Source organism: Hyaena hyaena, unplaced genomic scaffold (genome assembly GCF_003009895.1).
Source record: "Hyaena hyaena isolate Hyena2069 unplaced genomic scaffold, ASM300989v1 scaffold_72, whole genome shotgun sequence".
Lineage (NCBI taxonomy): Eukaryota > Metazoa > Chordata > Mammalia > Carnivora > Hyaenidae > Hyaena > Hyaena hyaena.
This window is the reverse complement of record NW_024080703.1, coordinates 1,960,784-1,987,108: the sequence shown is the minus strand read 5'-3', so window position 1 is coordinate 1,987,108 and position 26,325 is coordinate 1,960,784. Positions and strand designations below refer to the sequence as shown.

Here is a 26,325-nt window from a genome sequence, read left to right as displayed (position 1 = left end):
AGCCTGTTATGTGATAGGTCATTTGCAACTATCATTCTGTCAGTTGCCTATTAGTTTTATGGATAGTTTTCTTTACCATGCAGAAGCTTTTTATCTTGATGAGGTCCCAAAAGTTCATTTTTGCTCTTGATTTCCTTGCCTTTGGGGATGTGTCAAGTAAGAAATTGCTGTGGTTGAGGTCAAGGAGGTTGTTTCCTGCTTTCTCCTCTAGAGTTTTGATGGTTTCCTGTCTCACATTCAGGTCCTTTATCCATTTTGAGTTTATTTTTGTGTATGGTGTGAGACAGTGATCTAGTTTCATTCTTCTGCATGTTGCTGTCCAGTTCTCCCAGCACCATCTGTTAAAGAGGCTGTCTTTTTTCCATTGGATGCTCTTTCTTGCTTTGTCAAAGATTAGTTGGTCATATATTTGTGGGTCCAATTCTGAGTTCTCTATTCTATTCCCTTGGTCTAGATGTCTGTTTTTGTGCCAATACCATATTTTCTTGATGACAACAGCTTTGTAGTAGAGGCTAAAGTTTGGGATGGTGATGCCTCCAATTTTGGTTTTCTTCTTCAATATTACTTTGGCTATTCGGGGTCTTTTGTGGTTCCATACAAATTTTAGGATAGTTTGTTCTAGTCCAATTCTGAGTTCTCTATTCTATTCCATTGGTCTATGTGTCTGTTTTTGTGCCACAAAAGGAGAAATTTAGACACAGATACAGACACACACAGAGGGAAGGCAGTGTAAAGACAGAGGGGAAATGCTGTTTACCAGGCAAGGAACACTTGAGATTACCAGAAGCTCAGAAAGGGGCATGGAACAGTTTCTCGCTCACCTCCCTCACCGCTGTCAGAAGACACCACCCCTGCTGACACCTTGATTTCAAATTTCTATCATCCAGAACCGTGAGATGATACATTTGTGTAGTTTAAATCGCCAAGTTTGCTGCACTTTGTTACAGCGGCCCGAGAAAATTAACACATGGGCTGAAACTACAGGCCTGTGGGCTGTAGCTGCAGGAATTCATTCTGACAGCCAGAAATAGAGCTCCTTTTTAATTTTTTTTTAAAGCTTATTTGCCAGGAAGAGAGCTCCTTTTTTAAAAAATTTATTTATCTATTTTGAGAGAGAGAGCATGAGCAGGGGAGGGGCAGAGAGAGAGAGAATCCGAAGCAGGTTCCGTGCTGTCAGTGTGGGGCCCAACGTGTGACTCAAGTGCACGGACTGTGAGATCATGACCTGAGTGGAAATCAAGAGTTGGACATTTAACCAACTCAGCCACACCAATGCCGCAGAGCTCCTGTTTGGTAATAAAGGCTAAGTGTGCTCCATGTTGGGTAAAAGAAGAAATTCACTCCTCAAAGGCAGTAGTTTGCATTAAAGGAAACTGAGGGAGAAAAAAAAAAAACAAACAAACCAGAAAAATAGTTTCTTTTTTTTAAAATGTTTTATTTATTTATTTCTAGGAGAGAGAGAGACAGCATGAGCAGGGGAGGGTCAGAGAGAGAGGGAGTGACAGACTCTGAAACAGGCTCCAGGCTCTGAGCTGGCAGTCAGCACAGAGCCCGACGCAGGGCTCGAACCCACGAACCGCGAGATCATGACCTGAGCGAAAGTCAGACGCTTAACCGGCTAAGCCACCCGGGCACCCCAGAAAAATAGTTTCTAATCTGGGGCTATGGGCATGGGGAGGCTCACAGGCAAAAACTTACTTCACACAGAGGAACTGACCCAAGCCACCTGATGGCCTGGTGGCTTCGAGACCCTAATGGGTTCCCAGTGGAACAGGCAAACTTCAAACTTATAAGAACTGGTTTGGGACTAGGAGTGAGACTGGCATAGTGGAAGCAGACACAAGGCGGTATTCAGGTGGGGAGAGAAAGAAAGGAGAAGGGAAGGTTAGGGAAGGGAAGGGAAGGGAAGGGAAGGGAAGGGAAGGGAAGGGAAGGGAAGGAGGGAAGGGAAGGGAAGGGAAGGGAAGGAGGGAAGGGAAGAGAAAGAGAAGGGAAGGGAAGAGAAAAATAACAGAAAGAAAGAGAGAGGGAGGGAGGAAGGAAGAAGGAAATGAGCCTGAAAACCGAAGTTCCAAAATAAACATGAGAATAGAATGCTTGTAAAGACAACAGCAGGATTAAGCCCTGATGTGTATGAGTGCATATGAATGCACTCCAAATAAATTTTAGCTGATAACATAGCCTGACAAAAATTGTGAAATATTTGTGTGTATCACAGAAATAATTGATAGTGTCCATTAGAAAAACAAAAAGCAAGGGGCGCCTGGGTTGCCCAGCCGGTTAAGCATCTGACTTCGGCTCAGGTCATGATCTCATGGTTTGTAGGTTTGAGCCCCGCTTCAGGCTCTGTGCTGACAGCTAGCTCAGAGCCTGGAGCCTGTTTCAGATTCTGTATCTCCCTCTCTCTCTGACCCTCCCCTGCTCACGCTGTCTCTCTCTCTCAGAAATAAATAAAAAACATTAAAAAATTTTTAGAAAAAAAATTATTATACAAAGCAGGATAGAACAAAATATACAAAAACATAGACATATACATAAATATATACATGAAATGAAAAGAAAGAGAGCTTGTCATTTTTTTGACGCCGACCATAGCAACATTTTTCTAGATATGTCTCCGAAGGCAAGGGCAACAAAAGCAAAAATGAACTACTGAGACTATTCCAAACTAAAACACATTTGTACAGTGAAGGAAACCATCAACGAAAACAAAGGCAACCTACTGAATGGGAGAAGATATTTGCAAATGATATATCTGATAAGGGGTTAATACCCAAAGTACATAAAGAACGTACACAATTCAATGCCAAAAACTCCAAATAATCTGGTTAAAAAACAGGCAGAGGATCTGAATACACATTTTTTTCAGAAAGGACATACATATGGGCAACTGACACATGAAAATACGTTCAACATCACTAATCATCAGGGAAATGCAAATCAAAACAGCAATGAGACACATGTGAATGCCTAAAATCAAAATGACTAGAAATAACAAGTGTTGGTGTGGATGCGGAGAAAAAGGAACCTTGTGCACGGTTAGTGGAAATTGTTGGTGAAGCCACTGTAGAAAACAGAATGGAGGGTCCTCAAAGTATTAAAAATAGAAATACCATATGATCCAGTAATTCCACTCCTGGGTATTTACCAAGGAAAATAAAAACACTAATTCAAAAAGATATACACACCCCTATGTTTACTGTAGCATTATTTATAATGGCCAAGATATGGAAGCAACCCAAGTATACATTGATAAGAAAATGGGTAAGGAAGATGTGGTATATATATATAAATGTTTTTATTTCTTTTTTAAGAGAGAGAGCACAAGTGGGGGAGGGTCAGAGAGTGGAGGACAGAGGATCTGAAGTGGGCTCTGCAGTGACAGGCTGAGAACAGCGAGCCCAATGTGGGGCTCAAGCTCACAAACCATGAAATCATGACTTGTGCTGAAGTCAGATGCTCAGCTGACTGAGCCAACCAGGCACCCATACCATATATACGGTATAGTTGTACCATGTATACATGGTATAAGTAATCAAATATTACTCAGCCATCAAAAAAGATGAGATCTTGCCATTTGTGACAACATGGATGGACCTAGAGTGCATGATGCTAAGTGAAATAAGGCAGACAGAGAAAGACAAATAATATGATTTCACTTACATGAGGAATCTGAAAACCAAAATAAAGGAAAAACAAACAAACAAAAGCAGAATCAGACCTATAAATACAGAGAACAAACTGCTGGCTGCCAGAGGGAAGGGAGGTGGGAAACGGGCAGAATGGGTGAAGGGGAGTGGGGAGGCCCAGGCTTCCAGTTATGGAAAAAATAAGTCACAGAGATAAAAAGTACAGCATAGAGAATGTAATTAATAGTATTGCAATACAGAATTTGTCCTATTAAGAGAGAAATAAGAGGATACCACTGACTGCTCTATTCAGCATCACATAGTGACAATCCTAGCCAGTACAATAGGAAAAAGGAAAAAAAATAGGGGTTCCTGGGTAGCCCAGTCGGTTAAGCGTCTGAGTCTTGGTTTCCGTTCAGGTCATGAACTCAGGATTCATGAGATCGAACTCCGTGTAGGGCTCTGTGCTGACAGCTTGGAGCATGCTTGGGATTTGCAATCTCTGCCCCTTTCCCTCTCCCACTCGCATTCACAGTCTCTCTCTCAAAATAAATATACATTTTAAAAAGTTAAAAATATAAAGATAAAAAAGGACGGAAAAAATAATTGCTATATAAAGATTGGAAAACACAAGTTTTTAAATTTTTTTTAATGTTTTATTTATTTCTGTGAGAAATAGAGACAGCATGAGCAGGGGAGGGTCAGAGAGAGAGGGAGATACAGAATCTGAAACAGGCTCCAGGCTCTGTGCTGGTAGTCAGCACAGAGCCCGACGCAGGGCTCAAACCCACGAACTGTGAGATCATGATCTGAGCCGAAGTCGGACGCTTAACCGACTGAGCCACCCAGGCACCCCGACACAAGTTTTTTAAATTACAGATGATGTGGTTGTCTAAACAGAACAATAAGAGACTTTCAGACAAGCTATTACAATCAACAGAGTTCAGCAAGTTTGTTGGAAACAAGGTGAAAATACAAAATCTGATACTCAACAGTGATAAACATTTAGAATATATCAAAGAAATCAGATTGCCAGGAGGTTTTTCCACGGATCTTCAAATCCTAAGCCTAAAATTCATACAAAAAAGTAAAAAGCCAAGACAGGCTAGGACAATTGTGAAGAACAAGGTGGTGGGAATTGCTGAGCCACATATCAAGTTTTACCTTAAAGCCAAAGTCATTAAACATCTGGTATTAGAACAGAGAGGACAAATAAGTCAATTGCACAGAATGGAAAGTCTAGAAAAAGTCCATACTTACGGGGAAACCTGGCTCACGTCAGAGGTAACATTACAAATCCTGGGCTGGGAAAGCAAATAATGGTGATGGGGTAGTCTGCTATTCTACTGGAATAAAAAAGTTAGGCTCTGAAATCAGATCATCTATAAAAATAAATTCTGACGCTTCAAAGCACCTAAGTGCGAAAATCAAATTGGTAATATTTTTAGAAGACAATAGGATTAGCTTTATAAATTTAGAGTAAGAAAATTTATCTAAAATAAATAATAAAGAACAATTCATAAATTAAAATATTGAAAAATAAAACTACATCAAACTAAAAAACCTTTGGTTCAACAAAAGACGTCAAACGCAAAGTTGAAAGACACATTGCATACCGTGACAAGATATTTGTGAAGCATGCAACTGACAAAGGGTTAATATTCTAGATTTATAGAGATGCCTACAAGTCCATTTTAAAGCAAAGAAAAAACAACCAAATAATATCAAAGTGGTCAACTACTGTTAACAAGCAATTCACACAAGATGAAGCCAAAATGTTTAAGAAACCAAAAAGAAAAAAAATTATCCTCATTGGTTATCAGGGAATTTCAAATTAAAAAGTGGGATATAATTTCACACCCATCAGATCAGCAAAAAGTAAAAAATAAGGCACCCTCAAGTGTTAGTAAGACTATGGAACAATACAAACCCATAAACTACTCGTATGAGTGTAAATGAGTGGAAACACTTAGGGGCACAAGCCGACAATATCTAGCAAAGTTACAGATGTACACACTCTTCAATTCAACAATCCCATTTCTAGGAATTTGCTCTAGTGAAATCTTGGCATGTATGGGTATGGGAAATGTCCAGGAATGTTTACAGCAGCTATGTTTACGATGGCAACAATTTGAAACTTTTCTAAATTCCCATCAACAAGAGAATGACTATATTGTAGTATATCATACAATGGAGTATTCTATGCAAGAGGTAAAATGAAAGAACTCAAGATATGGCAAAATACTATAATTAAAATTTCAAAACATAACATTCGTGGGGAAAAAAGAATCTATACCTTCCACTATCATTTATATATTCCTTGAAAAAATGCCAAATGACATTTTATACACACACACACACACACACACACACACACTGTGTGTGTGCAGAAATATTATAAAATATGCAAGGTCGACAAACCTTAAAATCAAGGCAGTGCTTACCGCCTGGCGGGAGGGAAATAATTATCAGGGAGCTTCCACTCTATCTTCATGATTTTATTTCTTTTAGGTATCAAGCATGGCAAAATCTAACAGAGCCCGGTGGTGTTTAACATGTAATCCCGTGTTTTCCAAATATTTGAAATATTACACAATAAAAATTAAAATAGTTTCTACATTAAGTATGTCTATGAGGAAATTAAGGCTTTTTTTAATTCATTCTTACTGTTAGGGAAACACAAATAATGAAATTATTGTATAATTTTTTTCATCTCTAGCTTACATTTGTATAGAATTTTTTAAAATTTTAATGTTTATTTTTGAGAGAGAGAGGCAGAGCATGGGCAGGGGAGAGGTGGAGAGAGAGGGAATTGGAAGCAGACTCCAGGCTCTGAACTATCAACACAGAGTCCTACGCAGGGAAGGGCTCGAACTCGTGGACCGAGAGATTATGATCTGAGCCCAAGTCAGATGGTTAACCAACTGAGCCACCCAGGTGCCCCAAGTCTATGTAGAATTTAATAGTAGACAAAACATTTCTTCCTATGACCTATTTCTTTTTCTGTCTTTGCTTCTTTTAAGATGAGAAACTTGCATTGAAGAAGTTGAGCCTGGATGGCTCAGTTGGTTAGGTGTCCGACTTTGGCTCAGGTCAGTATCTCATAGTTCTGAGTTTGAGCCCCGCATTGGACTCTGCTAATAGCTCAGAGCCTGGAACCTGCTTCAGATTCTGTGTATGTGTGTCTCTCTCTGTCCCTCTCCCTATTGTGCTTTGTCTCTCTCATAAACAAACAAACAAACAAACAAACAAAAGAAGTTGAACTAGCCAGGAACGTGATCAGCTGAGGTCTGGAACCCACTGATATTTCTATATGCTGATGCAAACACTTGCTTCTCTAATTTTAATTTATTCCCTCAGTTTCCAAACTTGGGGTCCCTCCAGGTGAAAGTAAGATTCATACGATATCTATTGCATTCCCAGATGCCATATCCAGCTCAGTTAAAGGTGCACTTGACATGCCTACAAACTTGTCATCTGTGTAACTGAATCACTCCTAAAATCAAACGTTAATACCCATTGTCTCTGCACTAATTAACTCCTTTCTCAATATTTTGTTACCACCATAGAGGCTTATATGGTTTATGAGTCCTTTTTTTTTTTTAATGTTTTATTTCTGAGAAAGAGAGGCAGCGTGAGCAGGGGAGGGTCAGAGAGAGAGGGAGACACAGCTGTCAGCACAGAGCCCGACGTGGGGCTTGAACCTACAAACCGTGAAATCATGACCTGAGCCGAAGTCAGACGCTTAACCGACGGAGCCACCCAGGCACCTCGGTTTATGAGGCCTCTTAACAAACAGGGCAGCAATGAGGCAGCTAAGGTTTGGGATAAAATAGTGTTCATGAGATCCAGAGAGGCTGCTGGATTCCAAATTGTGGTCCAACGAGTGAGTAACCAGAAAGCACTCTTGTCGCATACTTTACACTTTGGAGAACTATCAGTTTGGGGCACAATTAGGAATGTGTTTAGTGGCATTTATCAAATGAAACATGGCCCACGTATACTTAAAAGCATCATTAGACTAAATTAATACAAGACGGTCCTGATACCAAATTAATAAGGGACTCTTAAAATAGATACTAGTCTTAACCCTCTTTTCTACTCAATTTCAACTCAAATGTTTATGATCTTACAGATTCAAAGTAATTTGCCTGCTTACTTACTTCAGAAATGAACACTATTTTCAAAGGATGGATTACCTTTCATTTTCCTTTTTCACATTTTTCAATTGCTCTCTCACCCACGGGCAGAGCCTCAGTAACACAGAGAAGCTCTGATTTTTGTGATTAGTTCTCTAACCCAACTGGTCATCTTGACTCTTTTCTATGCCACTGAGAATTCATGGTATTTGGGAAGGTGTTCTAAGAGACGCACTGCTGATCATCCAGGCTTTAATTATCATCTATTCTCTGAAATCCCATGCCTTGAGTGGAACATAGCTCTAGAATACAGGTATGAAGAGCAAGAAAAATTCCCAAGGAAAGGTAGTTGAGAATCAGCCCAAGTCTCCAAGGTAAGGATAACATATATAACTTGGAAATATACCATTTGGATATTAGGTAATTGGCGACAATAGGGAAAGAGTAGAGAAGTTGGTGGCAGCGACGCCATTAACATTAACAGACCCCTTAATATATTATGTTTAGTAAATCAGCTTAGTCCTGGTACTTAACTCATATCGATGGATTATTTCCTTCTTCTAACATTTTTAATAGCCACAATGGCTATCAATTACACGGTAAATGATGTTATATGTTTTTTATGCATATATCTAGTGTATGTAGTAATACTATAAAATATGCATTTGAATATGAACTTGAAAAACATACTAAATTATATTAATTATAGTTGGGATCTAGAAACAATATATAAAATAAGGCTAATATTAGGCCTGAAATTTCTTGTGCTTTTTATTTATTTAAGTTCCAATTTCTTATGTAAAATTATTTTTGTGTTTAAAACAAAAATGCGAGCAGTGGAACTCCGCTCTCAATTAACACTTATTTTTAAAAGTTGGTGGAAAACACATTTAGAGAAAAAATACTTTTCAAATCCAGAGCTTCAAAGGGTAAAAAGAAAGGTTTTTGAATTATCTCAAGTATATTACGATTATCCCAGTATTCTTTCAAAGCCTTTAAAATCACCTCTTTGATATTCCTTCCCTAAAAGTCTCAGAGAATGAAGAAAACAATGTAATCTAGGTTTAAATTTGGGTTTCTCCTGTGTTTCAGATATTTATGTTTGAGCTTTCTCTTACTGACAAACCACTTAAAGGGTTAGTGTTACTTTGAGGTTTTATCTATGAGATTCGTGTCTTTGGGGCTCATTAAGAACATTTCCAAAGATTACAAAGTCAATAACACCTAATTGCTGGACTGTGAGAAAGGTCTTCTTGAGTACATAAAATCTGTGGCGGTCCACAATATACAATGGGTAGTTTAGATCCCAAATTTTATCACAGTTAAGTAGCAAACAAATTAATAATGTTAGCTGGGCTCTCTTGGGATAATTACGACTGCGTAAAAAACAGCTCTGAAATTTTGCAGATAGCATCGTACCTATTTTTTGTTCTCTGATATTAACAAAAATGTATTTCTACTTTTTTAGCTATTTATCTCTTTTTCTATGTTGCATGCATGACTCTCTCTTGTTCTCTTTAGAGGTTTTTGGACTAAAACTTGCAATGTAACAAAACATTATTTTCAATCTGCATAGAAGACATGTATCACCTGATATAACATTATTTTAAACTGTATTTTGTGTTTTATTTCACTCTTGGCAAATGCCTACTGTATATTTTGATACTAACGGTCAATTTTATTCTCATACTCCTGGCTGGTTGAAAGATAATTACTGAAGAATTAGAGGGGAGACTAGTTCTTTTATTTTATTTTATTATGAAAAAAAATTTTGTTTTAATGTTTATTTATTTTTGAGACAGAGAAACAGAGCATGAGTTGGGGAGGAGAAAAGAGAGCGGAAGACACAGCATCCAAAGCAGGCTCCAGGCTCTGAGCTGTCCGCACAGAGCCCGATGCGGGGCTCAAACCCACTAACTGTGAGATCATGACCTGAGCTGAAGTCAGACACTAAACCGACTGAGCCACCCAGGCGTCCTGAGACTAGTTCTTTTAAATCACCAGACTAGCCTAGTGTCGAGGACATTAGGACTCTTATGTGCTGGGCTAAAAGGTAAGTTCGCAGACTTTATTTGGGGGACTTGGGATAATGTGATCAACAGCTCCGGAGGAAAGGTAAGGAGAGGGATTCGCTAGGCACGTATCATGTAGCTCGTGTCATCCTCATCACAAAGCCACAAGGCGGGGTCACCAGCCCCACTGTACACAGCAGAGGGAACTGAGATGATGTCAGTATTAAGTGGATGGAACTGGGAGGGAACTGAAGTCTGTCAGCCTCCATGGCCTCTCTCTCATGTCCCATATTTTCCCATTGTGTGTCATTGCGAACGGGGCTCATGTCGTGCATGAGTCTTGGGGAAAGTCAATATAATTGCTCTGGGGCCACACTGTCTGGGTTTGAATCCAGCTGTGCTATTTGTGGTATGACTCTGGTAGCCTAGAAACCCCCTCTGTACCCCACTGTCTCCTCTGTAGATGAGAGGAAAAGCAAGAATGCCAGCCTCTTAGGGCTGTGTGAGGACAAGAGCTAAAATGCAAAATTTATGATAGTACCTACTTCCACTAAATGTGAGCCATACCTAAGTATTAGAAGTATCCTGGGGTGTCAAAGTTCAACCTAATAACCTCTTAGGTTCTTTGCTGTAACACTGAGGATGCTGTTACCACAGAGGCCAAATATTCAGCAAGAATTTAAAACATTAATATTTGATTTACATGTTCTTAAAAATGGAATTCAATACAACAGTGACTTTAAAGAGTTTGACTTGGGCACCTGGGTGGCTCAGTCGGTTAAGTGGCTGACTTTGGCTCAGGCCACGATCTCATAGTTCGTGAGTTCGAGCCCCGCATTGGGCTCTGACAGCTCAGAGCCTGGACCCTGCATCCCATTCTGTGTGTCCCTCTCTCTCTGCCCCTCCCCTGCTCATGATCTGTCTCTCTCTGTCTCTCAAAAATAAATAAATGTTAAAAAAAAAAAACTTTAAAAAAATAGAATAAAATAAAGAATTTGACTTGGGGTCTGACACCAGATAGGTTACAGTTATAGAAAACCACATGTTATAGAAAATCACAATGTAGCTTAACTCCTCTTTGATAATGTATTTGTGAATTTGTGCTTGAAAATACTAACACTGTATTGAACTGTTTCCTGGGGGCCTGAAGGGGGTACTCAAGCATCTGAAGTATCTGAGAAACTTGGAGTGACTTGTTTCATGAAGATATTTTGGCCCTTTGAATGTCTAGTGTGAGTACCACCCAGTAGCTGTAACCTGTGTGCTAGTGAGATCCATTCACTCTCTGAATTAGCAAGTTTTCCTCCTGGCACTCATGTATTCGTTTCCATTCATTACAAATAGAAAATGGGAGGGGCGCCTGGGTGGCTCAGTCGGTTAAGCGTCTGATTTCAGCTCAGGTCATGAGCTTGAGGTGCGCGAGTTTGGGCCCCACATCAGGCTGTGTGCTGACAGCTCAAAGCCTGGAGGCTCCTTCAGATTCTGTGGCTCCCTCTCTCTCTGCCCCTCGCCTGATCACACTCTCTCTCATTCTCAAAAATAAATAAACATTAACAAAAAATTTAGAAAAAAAAGGAAAATGTATTTCTAGTAAATTTCGGGTTAACTGGATTCCATTTAACCAGAAACTGTCGTTAACTGGATTATTTCCCCACACTATCTTCAAAGGGAACACCACGGCACGTCAAGCTGTATCAGAGATTTAGTAGGACGCAGGTTCAGGGTTTCGTGCAGAGGTATTTGGTGTGAACGCTGTCACACACATCTCCAGTGCAATGCAGATAAATGTTCCAATTGATGGCAGAGCTGTGTGGAGTACTGCGAGATTATGGATCATAAAAAAGCATTTACATTCGATTTTATTCAGGAAAACAAAAGAGCAGATTAATGAAGAGTAGAAATAACCCTGCATTTTCAGGGCTGAGGAAAGAGAGTGATAGAGTTTGTTTCGGCTGGAGCTACCTTGTATTCTAGGTGGCCATCAGGTTAATTTGTACTACTTCGAATGGACGTTTGAAAATGGAAAATCAATTTTTGGATGCAAAATCGTCAACTGAATCTTCTGGGGAATGGAATGCTGCCGTTAATTAAACTCTCTAATTAAAATGTCAGGCAACCCACAGGTTCCAAATTCAACAGTCTAGATTTTTTTTTAATAAATCCTGAGAGTCTCTCTTACCCTAATACACTATGATGTTTTAAAAGTAACTTGCTGTGTGGGTTGGAATTTCCAACAACTCAACAGACCTGATCTTACTTAATTGATCTAACCTTATTTAACTGCAGATACCTTTTAAAGGTTGCCACTCTGGGACACCTGGGTGGCTCAGTCTGTTAAGCATCTGACATTGGCTCAGGTCATGATCTCACAGTTTGTAAGTTCGAGCCCTGTGTCAGGCTCTGTGCTGACAGCTCAGAGCCTGGAGCCTGTTTCGGATTCTGTGTCCTCTCCCTCTCTCCCTCTGCCCCTCCCCCACCTGTGTGTGTCTGTGTGTGTGTGTGCGCGCGCACGCGCTCACTCTTTCTCTCTCTCTCTCTCTCTCTCTCAAAAAAAAAAAAAAGCTCATAGCTGCATTCTATAGAGTCAGGTGTTGTATAATATAAATGGCAGCCCAGGGGGCAGACAGCGCTATGACTGTTGGAAGAGTTTTCTGTACTCTGGGCAGGTGCATCTAAAACAGATACTACCTGCACTATAAGCACTACAGAAAAAACCTCTCTGTCGCACAGTAGCCCAAAAGCAAGGTTCCTCTCTGCTAAAGCATGATGTAGGTTTCAAAAAGTAGATTTTAAAATTAGGGCCCAGGGTTTAAAAACTCTTATCACACACACCTCCCTTCCATAAATATTCATTATAAAAGTCTACTTTTAAACATTCCCAGACATGGAATGTCTACTACCCCCTTTGGTTATGATCATCAAACTGATAGAATTCAAATGAATAATGCCATGTTTTGTTAACCTAACTTGTGTATTAGAGAGAAGGAAGCATGGTTATTTCCTAAAGACTTACAGAAGCCCATGGACCAAATATACTTCTGGTTCCAAGAGAATTCAGTTTGAAACCCTGTCAAGACCCATGGGAGATACAGTATGCTAAAATAGTCCTACTTTTCTTCTGGTTCTTAAAATTGACCAATGGGAATTCAACAGGAGCTTCAAATTTATTGATAGCTTAATAACATAGAAAAGGATTCCAACTGAGACCATTTCTAATTTTGAAGTACGATTAAATTCATTTTCAATTAGCAGTGATCAATCATCAGAAATGCACAGTAGCATTCTTTTATTCGGCATATCCAAGTATCGGTTTTATAAACTGGCTGAAAAAAAGTATCCACCCAGAATTCCACACTCCTCACGATAACAGTGAGAAGGAAATCTCAGTCTGGACTAAGGGCCCATTCTGCGTGTGAACCTTTTTTTTCCCAACAATAATGATACTTACCTTTTGATTCAGGGGATAAATATGTCTGATCACTGACTACATCCGTGTCTTTGTTGCTTAGCTGCAGGTAAACCGAAATGTTTCATTACTGAGGGCAGATAATAGCAACTAATTAAATGTTTAACAGAGAAAAAAAAATAAGCTACTTACCACAGCTGTATAATCACTTAATGAGAAAGTAGGATCTGTTGTCAGGTTCATTTTAGACTGCACAAACAAAGGCTTTAATTTCTGAAAGGCACAAAAGGTATGTATTGTATTATCAAGAGGAAATGATTATGAAGTCAAATGATGCAGGAGGTTCTTTGGCCCTTAAGTAACCAAGATCTGAAAACTGAGGTTCTGATTTATTTGCTTAAATATGGCTGGGGAAATCCTTTCCTTGAAACCCATGCCATAGACATACCCTTCCTTATTTGGACTACCTTGAGAGAAAATTCAAGAAAAATGTTTTCTTCAATATCTTTTCTGACTCTTCTTCTTTTTCTTTCTTTCTTTATTTTTTTGAGTACGGTTGATACACAACATTACATTAGTTTCAGGTGTACAATGGAATGATTTAACAAGTTTACGCATTATATTATACGATGCTTACCACAAGGATAGCCACCCTTGGGCCCCTGCTTCCACTTCCTTTTGATGATCTCCACCCCATTTGGGGCTTAAAATTTAATGCTAGAACTCCCCTATGACCCAGCAATAGCACTGCTAGGAATTTACCCAAGGGATACAGAAATGCTGATGCATAGGGGCACATGTACCCCAATGTTCACAGCAGCACTCTCAACAATAGCTAAAACATGGAAAGAGCCTAAGTGTCCATCAACAGATGAATGGATCAAGAAGATGTGGTTTATCTATACCATGGAATACTACATGGCAATGAGAAACAGTGAAATCTGGCCATGTGTAGCAACATGGATGGACCTTGAGGGTGTGATGCTGAGCGAAATAAGTCAGGCAGAGAAGGACAGGTACCATATGTTTGCACGTATAGGAGGATTAGGAGGAACTTAATGGAGGACCATGGGGGAGGAGAAGGGGAAAAATAGTTAGGGAGAGGGAGGGAGGCAAACCATGAGAGACTCTTGAATACTGAGAACAAACTGAGGGCTGGAGGGGGTGGGAGGGAGGGGAAGGGGGGTGATGGGCATGGAGGAGGGCACTTGTGGGGATGAGCACTGGGTGTTATATGGAAACTAATTTGACAATAAACTATTTGTAAAAAATAAAATAAAATAAAATAAAATAAAAAGTAAATAAACCTTAAAAATAAAACTGTCAGTTAAAAAAAATAAAATTAATTGCTTAAAGAAGTCTTTACTGAGCATGGTAAAGATATAGAGATTTGGATTTTTCTGATAGAATTTAGAACATCCCACAAGACACATAAGAAAAAAATTAACCAATTCATAAGAATGTGAGTAGAAAGGGCACCTGGGTGGCTCATTTGGTTAAGCTTCTGACTCTTGATTTTAGCCCAGGTAATGAATTCATGGCTTTGTGGGTTTGAGCCCCACATAAGACTGGCAGCATGAAGCCTGTTTGGGATTCTCTCTCTCTCTACTTCTCTCTCTGTCCATCCCCCATTTGTGCTATCTCTGTCTTTCTCAAAATAAATAAACTTTAAAAAGAAAAAAAAATGCTTAAAAATAGAACTATCCTACCACCCACCAACAGCACTACTAAGAATTTATCCAAAGGACACAGGAGTGCTGATTCATAGGGGCATATGAACTTCAATGTTTATAGCAGCGCTTTCAACAATAGCCAAATCAAGGAAAGAGCCCAAATGTCCATCAACTAATGAATGGATAAAGAAGATGTGGTCTATATATACAATGGAATACTATGTGGCAATGAAAAAGAATGAAATCCTGCCATTTGCAGCAACATGGATGGAACTGGAGGGTATTATGCTAAGTGAAATAAGTCAGTCAGAGAAAGACAGATATCATATGATTTCACTCATATGTGGAACTTGAGAAACTTAACAGACAACCATGAGGGAAAGGAAGGGGAAAAAACAGTTACAGAGAGTGAGGAAGGCAAACCATAAGATACTCTTAAATATAGAGAAGAAACTGAGGGTTGATAGGGGGTGGGGGAGAGGGGAAAATGGGTGATGGGTATTGAGGAGGACACTTGTTGGAATAAGCACTGGGTGTTGTATCTAAGCGATGAATCACGGAATCTACTCCCCAAACCAAGAGCACACTGTACAAAATGTATGTTGGCCAATTTGACAATAAATTATATTTTAAAATGTCTTAATATTAATTAATAAAGAATAAAATGTGTATTCCTTAAAAAAAGAAAAAATGCAAGGAGAAAAACATAAAAAAGAAGGTCAGATAAAAAACACAAAATAAGATAGAAATAAATCCAAATGCATCAATGATTACAATAAATTTAAATGGACTAAATGCTCCAGTTAAAAGACAGAGATTATCAATCAAGATTAAGAACAAATTCTAACATTAGTTATATGCTGCTTAAAAGAGTTACAACCAAAGCATAAGCATACTAAAGATTGAAAGTGATAGGACAGAAAAAGTCACCATGAAAATAATGACCTATAGAAAGTTAAGCAGCTGTAGTAATATAAAGCCAAAACAGACTTCAAGGCAAAAAACATTTGTAGAGATAAAGAGGTCACAAAATAATGGTAAAATGCTCAATTTACCATGAAGACATAATTCTAAAGTAGTAAGCATCTAATAACACAGCTTCAAATTATATAAAGCAAAACTTGATACAAATTACATGAATAAATATGCAACTCACCCATTAGAATAGAGTAGCATAAAAATACAAGATACCTAACATTAAATTAAAAAAAGTTTTTTTTGTAGGGGTTCCTGGGTGGCTCAGTCAGGTGACTGTCCAACTCTTCTTTTGGCTCAGGTCATGATCCCAGGGTCATGGGATCAAGCCCTGCATTGGGCTCTGCACTGAACATGGAGATTGCTAAGACTCCCTCTCTCTCTCTCTCTCTCTCTCTCTCTCTCTCTCTCTCCCTCCCCCTCTCTCTCTCTCTCCCTCCCCCTCTCTCTCTCCCCCCACAATACCTCTACAGTCATGCTCTCTCAAGGTAAAAAAATTATAAAACTTCGTGGAGAAAATTATAAAACTACCCAAGTGAAGCCTAGACTAAGGAAATAACATGTTTATAAATTAGAAGATAAAATACCATAAAGATGTCAATTGTATCCAAACTGATCTAGATTTAATACACTTCTAATCAAAATCCCAATTGAATTTTTGTTTCATTTCTTATGTTTTTGTTTTTTTCTGTGAGTATCAACAATTTGATTCTATATTTTATATGAAAATGCAAAGATCAACACCAAGGTAGGGGTATTTACCTTACTAAAAAAAAAAAGCTTAATAATAAAGGTAGAGATATTAAATTAGTGTCATATTAGTGCAAGACTAGACAAATAGAAAAGTAGAAGAGAATAGAGAGACAGAAACAGACTCTTACATATATAAACCCATATATATATATGTGTGTGTATATATATATGTGTGTGTGGCAGGTGGAATTACGTATCCAGGGAGAAGATGGACTTTTTAATAAATGGTGCTGGTTCAGTTGATTATTGGTATTAAAATAAAATGAAATCAGACGTCTACCTCTCTACACACAATCAATTCTAGGTGTATTAAGCCTCTATATATGGAAGGCAAAAAAGAGAAAAATGTAAATAACATAAAGAATACATTTTTGACTAAAGGTTAGGTAAGGTCTTCTTAAAGCAGAAAAATGTGAAGGCAAAAAGGAAAATATTAATTAACATGAAGATTAAGAACATTTATTTATGAAAGGATACCAAAATACTCTCCCAAACTGAAAGAAGATATTTGCAACACGTGTAACTGACAAAGGATTAGTTTCTAAATTATATCAAAAGTTCCTTAAGAAATTTTTGTATTCATAATAAACTCTTTTTTAAAGTGTTTAATTGAAATTCTAGTTAGTTAACATACAGTGCAATATTTAGAACATTTTTAATTGAAATTTTTTAACTTAAAAAAAAAAAACTCAGTTCACTCATTTCTCCCTCTCTCCACCCCTGCCTCTTGCAACCACTAATCTGTTCTCTGTATCTATAAGCTTCATTTTTGTCTGTCTAGATTCTACATATTAGAGAGATCATGTGGTATTTGTCTTTTTCTGGTTAACTTACTTCACTTAGCATAATTCAAGGCCCACCCATGTTATTGCAAATCGCAAGATTTCATTCTCTTTTTTGGCCAAACAATATTCCTTTGTACAGATACACCAAAATTTCTTTAGCCATTCATCTATTGATGGGAACTTAGGTTGTTTCCATATATCAGCTATTATAAATAATGCTGCAGTGAACATGGAAGTGTATAAAAATTTTCAAATTACAGTTTTTGTTATCTTCAGACAAATAGTGAGAGGTGGAATTGCTGGATCATATGGTGGTTCCATTTTTAATTTATTTTTAAGAGGGCTTCACACCCAGGGTGGAATCCAGTGTGGGCCTTGAACTCATGACCCTGACATCAAGACCTGTGCTGAGGTGGAAAGTCGGATGCTTAACCAACTGAGCCACCCAGGTGCCTCATATTTTTAATTTCTTAAGGAACCTCTGTATTGTTCTCCATATTGGTTGCCCCAGTTTACATTCCCAGCAACAATGCACGAGGATTCCCTTTTCTCCACAACCTCACCAACATTTGTTATGCTTGACTTTTTGGTAATAGTCATTTTATCAGGTCTAAGTTGATATCTCATTGTGGTTTTGATTTGTTTGTTCTTGATGATTAATGATGTTGAGCATTTTTATTTATTTATTTATTTTTAAAAATATTTTTATTTATTTCTAGGAGAGAGAGAGAGAGAGACAGCGTGAGCAGGGGAGAGTCAGAGAGAGAGGGAGTCACAGACTGAAACAGGCTCCAGGCTCTGAGATGACAGCACAGAGCCCAACGCAGGGCTCGAACCCACGAACCGCGAGATCATGACCAAAGCGAAAGTCGGACGCTTAACTGACTAAGCCACCCAGGCGCCCCAATGGTGTTGAGCATTTTTAAATGTATCCATTTACCATGTGAATATCATCTTTGGAAAAATATCAATTTAGATCTTCTGCCATTTTTCAGATTATATTGTTTAGGGGGCACCTGGGTAGCTCAGTCAGTTAAGCATCTGACTCTTGATTTTGGCTCAGGTCACGATCTCACAGTTCCTGAGTTTGAGTCAGCTCTGTGCTGACAGTGCAGGGCTTGCTTGTGATTCTCTCTCCTCTTTCCTCGTCTCTGTCCCGCCCCTGCTCATTCACTCTCTCTCTGTCTCAAAATAAATAAACTTAAAACAATTTTTTTAATTGTTTGTTGTTTGTTGGTTTGTTTTTTGCTGTTGTGTTGGATGAGTTCTTTGTACATTTTGGATATTAGCCCCTTATCAGATATATGATTTCTAATTATCTTCTCCCATTTGGTATCTTGCCTTTTCATTTTATTGATGGTTTTTTCTTTGATGTGCATAAGCTTTTTAGTTCGGGGTAGACCCACTTATTTATTTTTGCTATTGTTGCTTTTGCTTTTGGTGTCAGATCCAAAAACTCATGGCCAAGAATGATGTCAAGGAGCTTGCCACCTATATTTTCTTCTAGGAGTTTTATGGTTTCAGGTCTTTTTATGTTTTATGTTCAAGTCTTCAGTGCATTTTAAGTTAATGTTTGTGTGTGGTGTAAGATAGTGGTGTAGTTTTATTCTTTTGCATGTGGCCTTTCAGTTGGCCAGCACCTTTGATAGAAGAGACTATCCATTCCCTATTGTATATTCTTGCCTCCTTTGTCGTAATTTAATTTACCATCTGTGCATGGATTTATTTCTGGGCTCCCTACTCTGTTCTAATGATCTATATGTCTGTTTTTATGCCAATACTATACTGTTTTAATTACTATAGTTTTGTAACATAGTTTGAAATCAGGGAACATGATGCTTCCTTCTTTGTTCTTCTTTCTCAAGATTGCTTTGGCCATGTGAGGTCTTCTGTAGTTCCTTACAAATTTGAGGATTGTTTCTTCTATTTATGTGAAAAATACCTCTGGAATATTTTTTAAATTTCTGTATTTATTTGAAAAAGAGAGAGAGAAAGAGAGAGCAAGTAGGGGAAGGGCAGAGAAAGAGGAGAGAGAGAATTCTAAGCAGGATCCACACTGTCAGTGCAGAGCCCAATGAAGGGCTCAATCTCACAATCTGTGAGATTATGACCTCAGCCAAAATCAAGAGTCAGACACTTCATTGACTGAGCCGCCCAGGTGCCCCTGGCACTGGAATTTTGATAGGGATTGGATTTAACCTGTGTATTGTCCATGTAGTATGGACATTTTAACAATTTTCATTCCTCCAGTCTGTGAGCATGGAAGATCTTGACCCTTATTTACTTCCAATTTGTGAGCATGGGATATCTTTCCATTCATTTGTGTCTTCATCAATTTCTTTCACTGAAATCTTGTTAGTTTGCAATATACAGGTCTTCCACCTCCATGGTCAAATTTATTCCTAAATATTTTTTTCTTTTTGATGCAATTATAAATGGTATTATTTACAGTTTTCTTAATTTCTCTTTCTCATGGTTCATTATCAGCGTAAAGTAATGCAACAGATTTTTGTGTATTGATTTTGTATCCTGAAAATTTTAGTAGTTCTAACAGTCTTTTAAATGGTGTTTTTAGGGTTTTCTATATATAATATCATGTCACCTGCAAATAGTGAGTTTTACTTCTTCCTTTCCAATGTGGATGCTTTTTTATTTTTTTTAATTTTAAATTATTATTATTTTTTTGCCTATTACTTTGGCCAGGACTTCCACTACTATATTGAATAAAATGGCATCCTTGTCTTGTTCCTGATCTTAGAGGAAAAGCTTTCAGCTTTTCACCATTGAGTGTGTTGTTATCTGTGGGCCTGTCATACATGCCCTTTATTATGCTGAGGTACATTCTCTCTATACCTGCTTTGTTGAGAATTCTCAACAATCAAAAATGGTTGTTGAGTTTTCTTCAGAAAAAGGAATGCTGTTTCTGTATCCATTGAGACGATCGTATGAGTTTTATCCTTGTGATGTACCACACTGATTGATTTGCAGATGTCAAACCATCCTTGCATCCTTGGCTTAAATCCCACTTGATCATGGTGAATGATTCTTTTAATTATTGAATTTGGTTTGCTAATATTTTGCTGAGGATGTTTGCATCTATGGAAATATCTGGCCTTTAATTTTCTTTTTTTGTAGCATCCTTGTCTGATTTCAGTATAAGGGTAATGCTGACCTCATAAAATGTGTTAGGAAGAGTTCCTCCTCTTCCGCCTTTTGGAGGAATTAGGGAAGGATTAGTATTAATTCTTCTTGGAATGTTTGGTAGAATTCACCAGTGAAGCCATCTGGTCCTGTCCCCTTTTTTTGTTGAGAGGTTTTTGGTTACTTATTCAATATCCTTGCTAGTAATCATTCTGTTCAGATTTTATATTTCATTATGATCCAGTCTTGGTAGGCTGCATGTTTTTAGGGATTTATCTAATTCTTCTAGAATTTCTATGAATAAATAAGTAAAAGACAGCTCAGTAGAAACAAAAGACTTAATTTTCAAGCACTTCATCAAAGAGAAAACCTATTCAGGTGGCCAATAAACACATGAAAAGATGATCACATTCATTAGTAGTCAGAGAAATGGGAAAAAGTTACAAACACACACACACACACAAACTCACATACACACCCCACACAACCACAAGAAGAAACAATTACCCAGTCATGAGACTGATGAAAATTGTAGTCTGACAAGATCAGTGGTAGAGACAACGTGGAGCAGTAGAAACTTTCATCCGTTCCTGGTTAGAGTGTTAATTGGTAATAATACTGTGGAAAATGACTTTTCCACTTATGGCTTTACCTCATATGGCAGAGACTGCTCATTGTCCCTCAAATCTATTCTCCCTTCTTGTTTTGGTAATATTTTCATGGGGTATTCGGCCCCTTAGTTTTCTCAGTCTCTTGCAGTTAGGTCAGATTAGTGGGGTATGAGTGGAAGTGATGCATGCCCATTTTGGGGTCATATACTTAAGTATTTATATGCTTGCGCTGGATTTCCTGCTTCTGCAGTGTGCACCCACAGACATGGAGTTAACCAGCTCTGTTGTTTTGGATGAGGGCAGCATCCTAGGAATGACCAGAGCAATGATTGAAGATGCCTGTGTGTCATCATGACTGTGGAGTACTGCTCCTCATGGGCCACTCCTCTGCCCGAAACTGCTCTTTGCGTCATTATGACATGAAGGAAAGTCATCTTCGATCTTATTTAAGCCAGTTTATTTTTGTTGTAGCAATCATATTAGCTCATCCATAGCCTTGAACACACCAATACTTTATGACCAGAAATTCTATTATTAGTATAAAACATGGAAAAGCTGCTACATATGGGTGTCAGGTGAAATGAAAAGAATGTTTGGGGCGGCGATGCTCATAATAGGAAAAAAGTGAGGACATACTCAAATGTTGGTTGGTAGCAGAATGGATATATAAGTTGTGGTATATTCAAGCAATAGAATACTCTCGGTGCGCGAAATATAACCACAAGCATCAGCATGGATGAGTCTTAAAAGCATAATGCAGAGAAAATGGAGCACTGAAGAATATTCGCATTTTTTCAATTATATTCTTTCATTTACAGAAGGTTTAAAAACAGGCAAAAGTCAACAACACACTGCTTAGGGATACAGGCACAAGTGACAAGCAGTGTCAAGAAGGACATCGGGACAATGGCTTCTGGGAGGGAATGGAGAGGAATGTGCTCAGTGGGCTTCTCCAATTTGAGTCTATGTATAGCCTGGGTCCTAGGAACACAAGTATTCATGTGATCATCATTCTTTAAACTGCACATATGTATTTTCACTCATCCTTTTTGTACACATGGTTATTTCACAGTAAAAAAAAAAAAATAATAAGAGAGAAACAAACAAAATTCAAAGTAGAAACACAATGGGTTCTCTCCTACCGAGACTCGACACCAAAATAAGAGCTTAAGAGTATGGAAACGGAAACAAACACATCTGCATATGATATGAATAGATTGCTAATGACACAATAGCAGAACCAAAATCAATATTGGAGGTAGTAATGATTAGAATGAATATGGTACAAACTAGAATCCTTATGTTGAGTAATGGTTCCTAACCTTTAGCCTGTCACAGGACACATAAAAATGGCATTGCTTGTAGGGAGCAGTGGGGGGAATGGACGAGGTAGCTCATGGCCTTAGACTGTGGGTGGAGCAGTTAAGGCTGCCCAGTCATGCCTCTACCCCGCCATCTGGAGGGCCGAGGACAATCACTATCTCTGCACTTTTAAAACAAGTTCAGGAGATTCTGATGAGGGTTTCCAACTGAAAAGCTTTCCTAAAAATGCCAAGGAAAAGAACAGAGAGAATAACATTCCATTAAAGAAAACATGCTTACTATGGAGGACAGAATATAGATTTGCAACCCATGATAGTGTTTCTGAAAAAGAAAAAAGAATCAACCCTGTAGATGCAATCATTCAAAGTATAGGTAAGAAACATGTTTGAGTTGAAAAAACAAAAGATTTAAATCTCTAGATGAGAGAAGCTCATTTTATTCAAGGGAAATTAATAAAATGCCACTTGTTAACTCATATTCTGGTGACACCTTTCAGTTTCAAGTTTAAAGAAAATAGCCTATAAATATTCATGGGGGGGTGGGGGGAGGGAGGAATAAGCTAAGTTAGCTCATTCAATTAGCAACAAACAAATATTAAGCTGGCTCCAGTCAGGACAAGGCATAGCAAAGTGAAGATGTTCTTTCCACACAAAAAGAAAAAACTCAAAGACACGGTCCAGTTTGCAAGAAATAAATCAAGATGAAGAACTAAAGAATGCAGAAGTCACGATTTAAAAAGGTTGTGAGGTTAAAGATAACCATGTAGAAGTAGGTACAGGTAATTGCTATTCAAACGGTTACAAAATTAAAAGAAAAGCTAATTAATCAAAAATACTTTTATGTGATAAAATGAATCACATAATAATAATGTAGTTCTCTAAACAGAATAAAATTAACACAGATTGGAAGGAAGGGAGGGATATACTGATGAAATAAAGGCTGAAATGACACTTGGGGGGAACAAAACCATGTGTAACCCCTTGTTTTACTCTGGGTTAAGACTTGAACTTGTTTAGTTACTGTTATTGTAACTGTGGAAATGTAATTTGATTTTACATTAAAGTTTACTGTTACAATACACATAATAAAAGCAACTAAAATGTGGTTCATATTACAAAGCCAGAACAAAGAGAAAAACCAATAGTCATAAAATAAGTTGACAAAACCCCCCCAAATATATCATTTATGCTGCTAAGTGCATACAGTTTCAGTTTGCATATTCTTTGTTTTTCAGTTTGCATATTAAATGTAAATGAGTGTCAGGTTAGATTTGAAAGACTAAAATCCAATCATGCTGTTACTTACCAGTTTGCAACTGGGGTGCCTGGGTGGCTCAATCGGTTGAGCATTTGACTTTGGTCAGGTCATGATGTCACGATTTGTGGGTTCAAACCCCACATCGGTCTCTGTGCTGACAGCTCAGAGCCTACAGCCTGCTTCGGATTCTGTGTCTCCCTCTCTCTCTGCCCCTCCCCCACTCTCTCTTGCTCGCTCTCAAAAATGAATAATCATTAAAAAAATATTTTATACACACTAAAATTTTTTTAATTAAAAAAGTTCACAACTAAAAGAAAATGATACAGCAATACAAAAATTGAGCAGAGCTAGTAAAATACAGACAAGAAGATAATACAGATAACCAAATTAATAACAGGCAAGTTAGACATCAAGGCTAGCAAGAACCTCATTGGCCACGAATGAAAAGTATAATGCATAGCAAAGATAGGACAGTGAAGAGTCTTCCGAGCTGACTGAGAAAACATCATGATATGTAATGTGAAGAAAAAGCGACAATCGTGGTGAGCTTTTACTTGCTAACTGTATCTGTTAGCTTGCTGTAGGGCAATAGCCTCAAAACTTGAAAAAGAAATCTTTGTCATTTATATTTAGTTAGGCCAGATATCTGGTAGCCACTCGGGTCTCTGGATTCTGAAATAAATCACTAGTTCTTAGACTCAGAAAATATAATTTAACAAAATCCCAATTAAACTTCTAGTGGATATGTTTTTTAAAGGAATTGATTTGCTGATTCTAAAACATATATGGAATTAGGGATACAGAATTGCCAAGACAATCTTGGAGACAAAGGATAAAATGGAAGGACTTGCACTACCTGGTTTAAAAACTTATTACAAAGCTCTATTAGTTAAGGACATATAGTATTGGCAAAATGACAAATGGACCAATGGAACAAAACAGATTTTAGAAACAGATTCACAGAAACATTGTCAATTGAATTAGAACACGGGAACCAGTAAAATTCAATGGGAAAGGAAGATCAAAATCCCATCATAAGTATATGCAGAATGTGGGATACAGCCACGGCCACAGAAAACACAGCCACAGAGAGAAGAGCTAAGTTGATCTTCATTAAAATTAAAAATTTCTAAAAAAAAATTACAATTTTCTGACCTTCAAAAGATGCTGCTCTGAAAACAGAAGGAGGAACTGCAGATGGGAATAAATATTTGCAATGTGTGTATGACAAAAGATATATCCAGAATATATAACAAAATACTATAACTCAATAATAATTTAAGAAAGACAAAAATTATTATTTAATGAATACAAAGTTTCATTTTTGTAAGATGAAATAGGTTCTGGAGATTGGTTTCACAACAATGTGAATGTACTTTATTAAACTGCACACTTAGAAATGGTAAAGATGGTGAATTTTAAGTTATGTGTATTGTGCCACAAAAATTTTAAAAGTCTGGGGGAGGGGGGGATGGGCATGGAGGAGGACACTTGTGGGGATGAGCACTGAGTGTTATGTGGAAACTAATTTGATAATAAACTATTTGTAAAAAAAAAAATTTTTTTAAAGTCTCGAATAGTCCTTTTACAAAAGAAGATGTAAAGTTAATCCATAAGCACAGCAAAATACATGAACACCACTTTTTAAATATTCATTTTTGAGAGAGAGAGAGAGAGACACAGAGTACGAGTGTGGGAGGGTCAGAGAGAGAGGGAGACACAGAAACTGAAGCTGGCTCCAGGCTCTGAGCTGTCAGCACAGACCCCAATGCGGGGCTCAAATTCACAAACAGTGAGATCATGACCTGAGCCGAAGTCAGATGCTTAACTGATAGAGCCACCCAGGTGCCCCTTAGCATCATTAATTATTAGGGCATGCAAGTAAAAACTTCAGTGAGACATTATTTTAGGATGGCTTAACTTTACAAACTAACAAGATCACATTGGTGAAGACATGGAGCACAGGAACTCTCAAATGTTGCTGGTGGTTTGGTTACATGATAACAGCTACTCTGGAATATAAAGTTAAAAATATATATTCCCATGCACCAGCTATTCCAGTCCTACCTGAGGGTTACAAAAACATACTCCCAGAAATAACTAGTACAAGAACGTTTGTAGCACCTTCCCCCATCTCCCCCCAAAACAGCCCCTAACTGGAAACAGCCCAGGTATGCATCAGGAGGAGAACGAATAAGCAAATTTTTTTTCGTACAATAGGATGCTATTCAGCGATACAAAGAAACAATTGCTATAGACGCACACAGTCACACGGATGAATTTAGAGCACCGTGCGGAGTAAAATGAGCCAGACAGAGTGAATACACACTGTCTGATTCCACCTACATAAATTTTAAGAGCGAGCAAAACTAACCTGTAGCGATAGATATCGCAGCAATATCTGTCCAGCATGGGGGATGTGACTACAGTATTGTCTGGGAAGGGATACAGGAAACTTCCAGGGAGGACAAAAATGTTCTCTATTTCTGCTATTTCCTTATTCATGTCTATCTTGTCTACTCTGTAAGTCAGGCACTATCCTAATCTCTGCCAGCAAAACAGTTTGCGTGACAGACCAGTCTGTGATCTCAGGAAATGTATAGTCTATAAAGAAAAGAGCC

At 38.1% G+C, this 26,325-nt stretch overlaps 1 protein-coding gene across 1 annotated transcript in view; it reads right to left on the bottom strand.

The window, feature by feature from the left end:
* CUNH10orf67 (chromosome unknown C10orf67 homolog) overlaps nt 1-26,325 on the bottom strand; it is a 162,011-nt gene that overhangs the window by 12,219 nt on the left and 123,467 nt on the right. Inside the window, 2 exon segments of the mRNA XM_039233064.1 lie at nt 13,229-13,289; nt 13,379-13,459. Of these exon segments, the coding sequence (XP_039088995.1) occupies nt 13,229-13,289; nt 13,379-13,459 (142 nt within the window).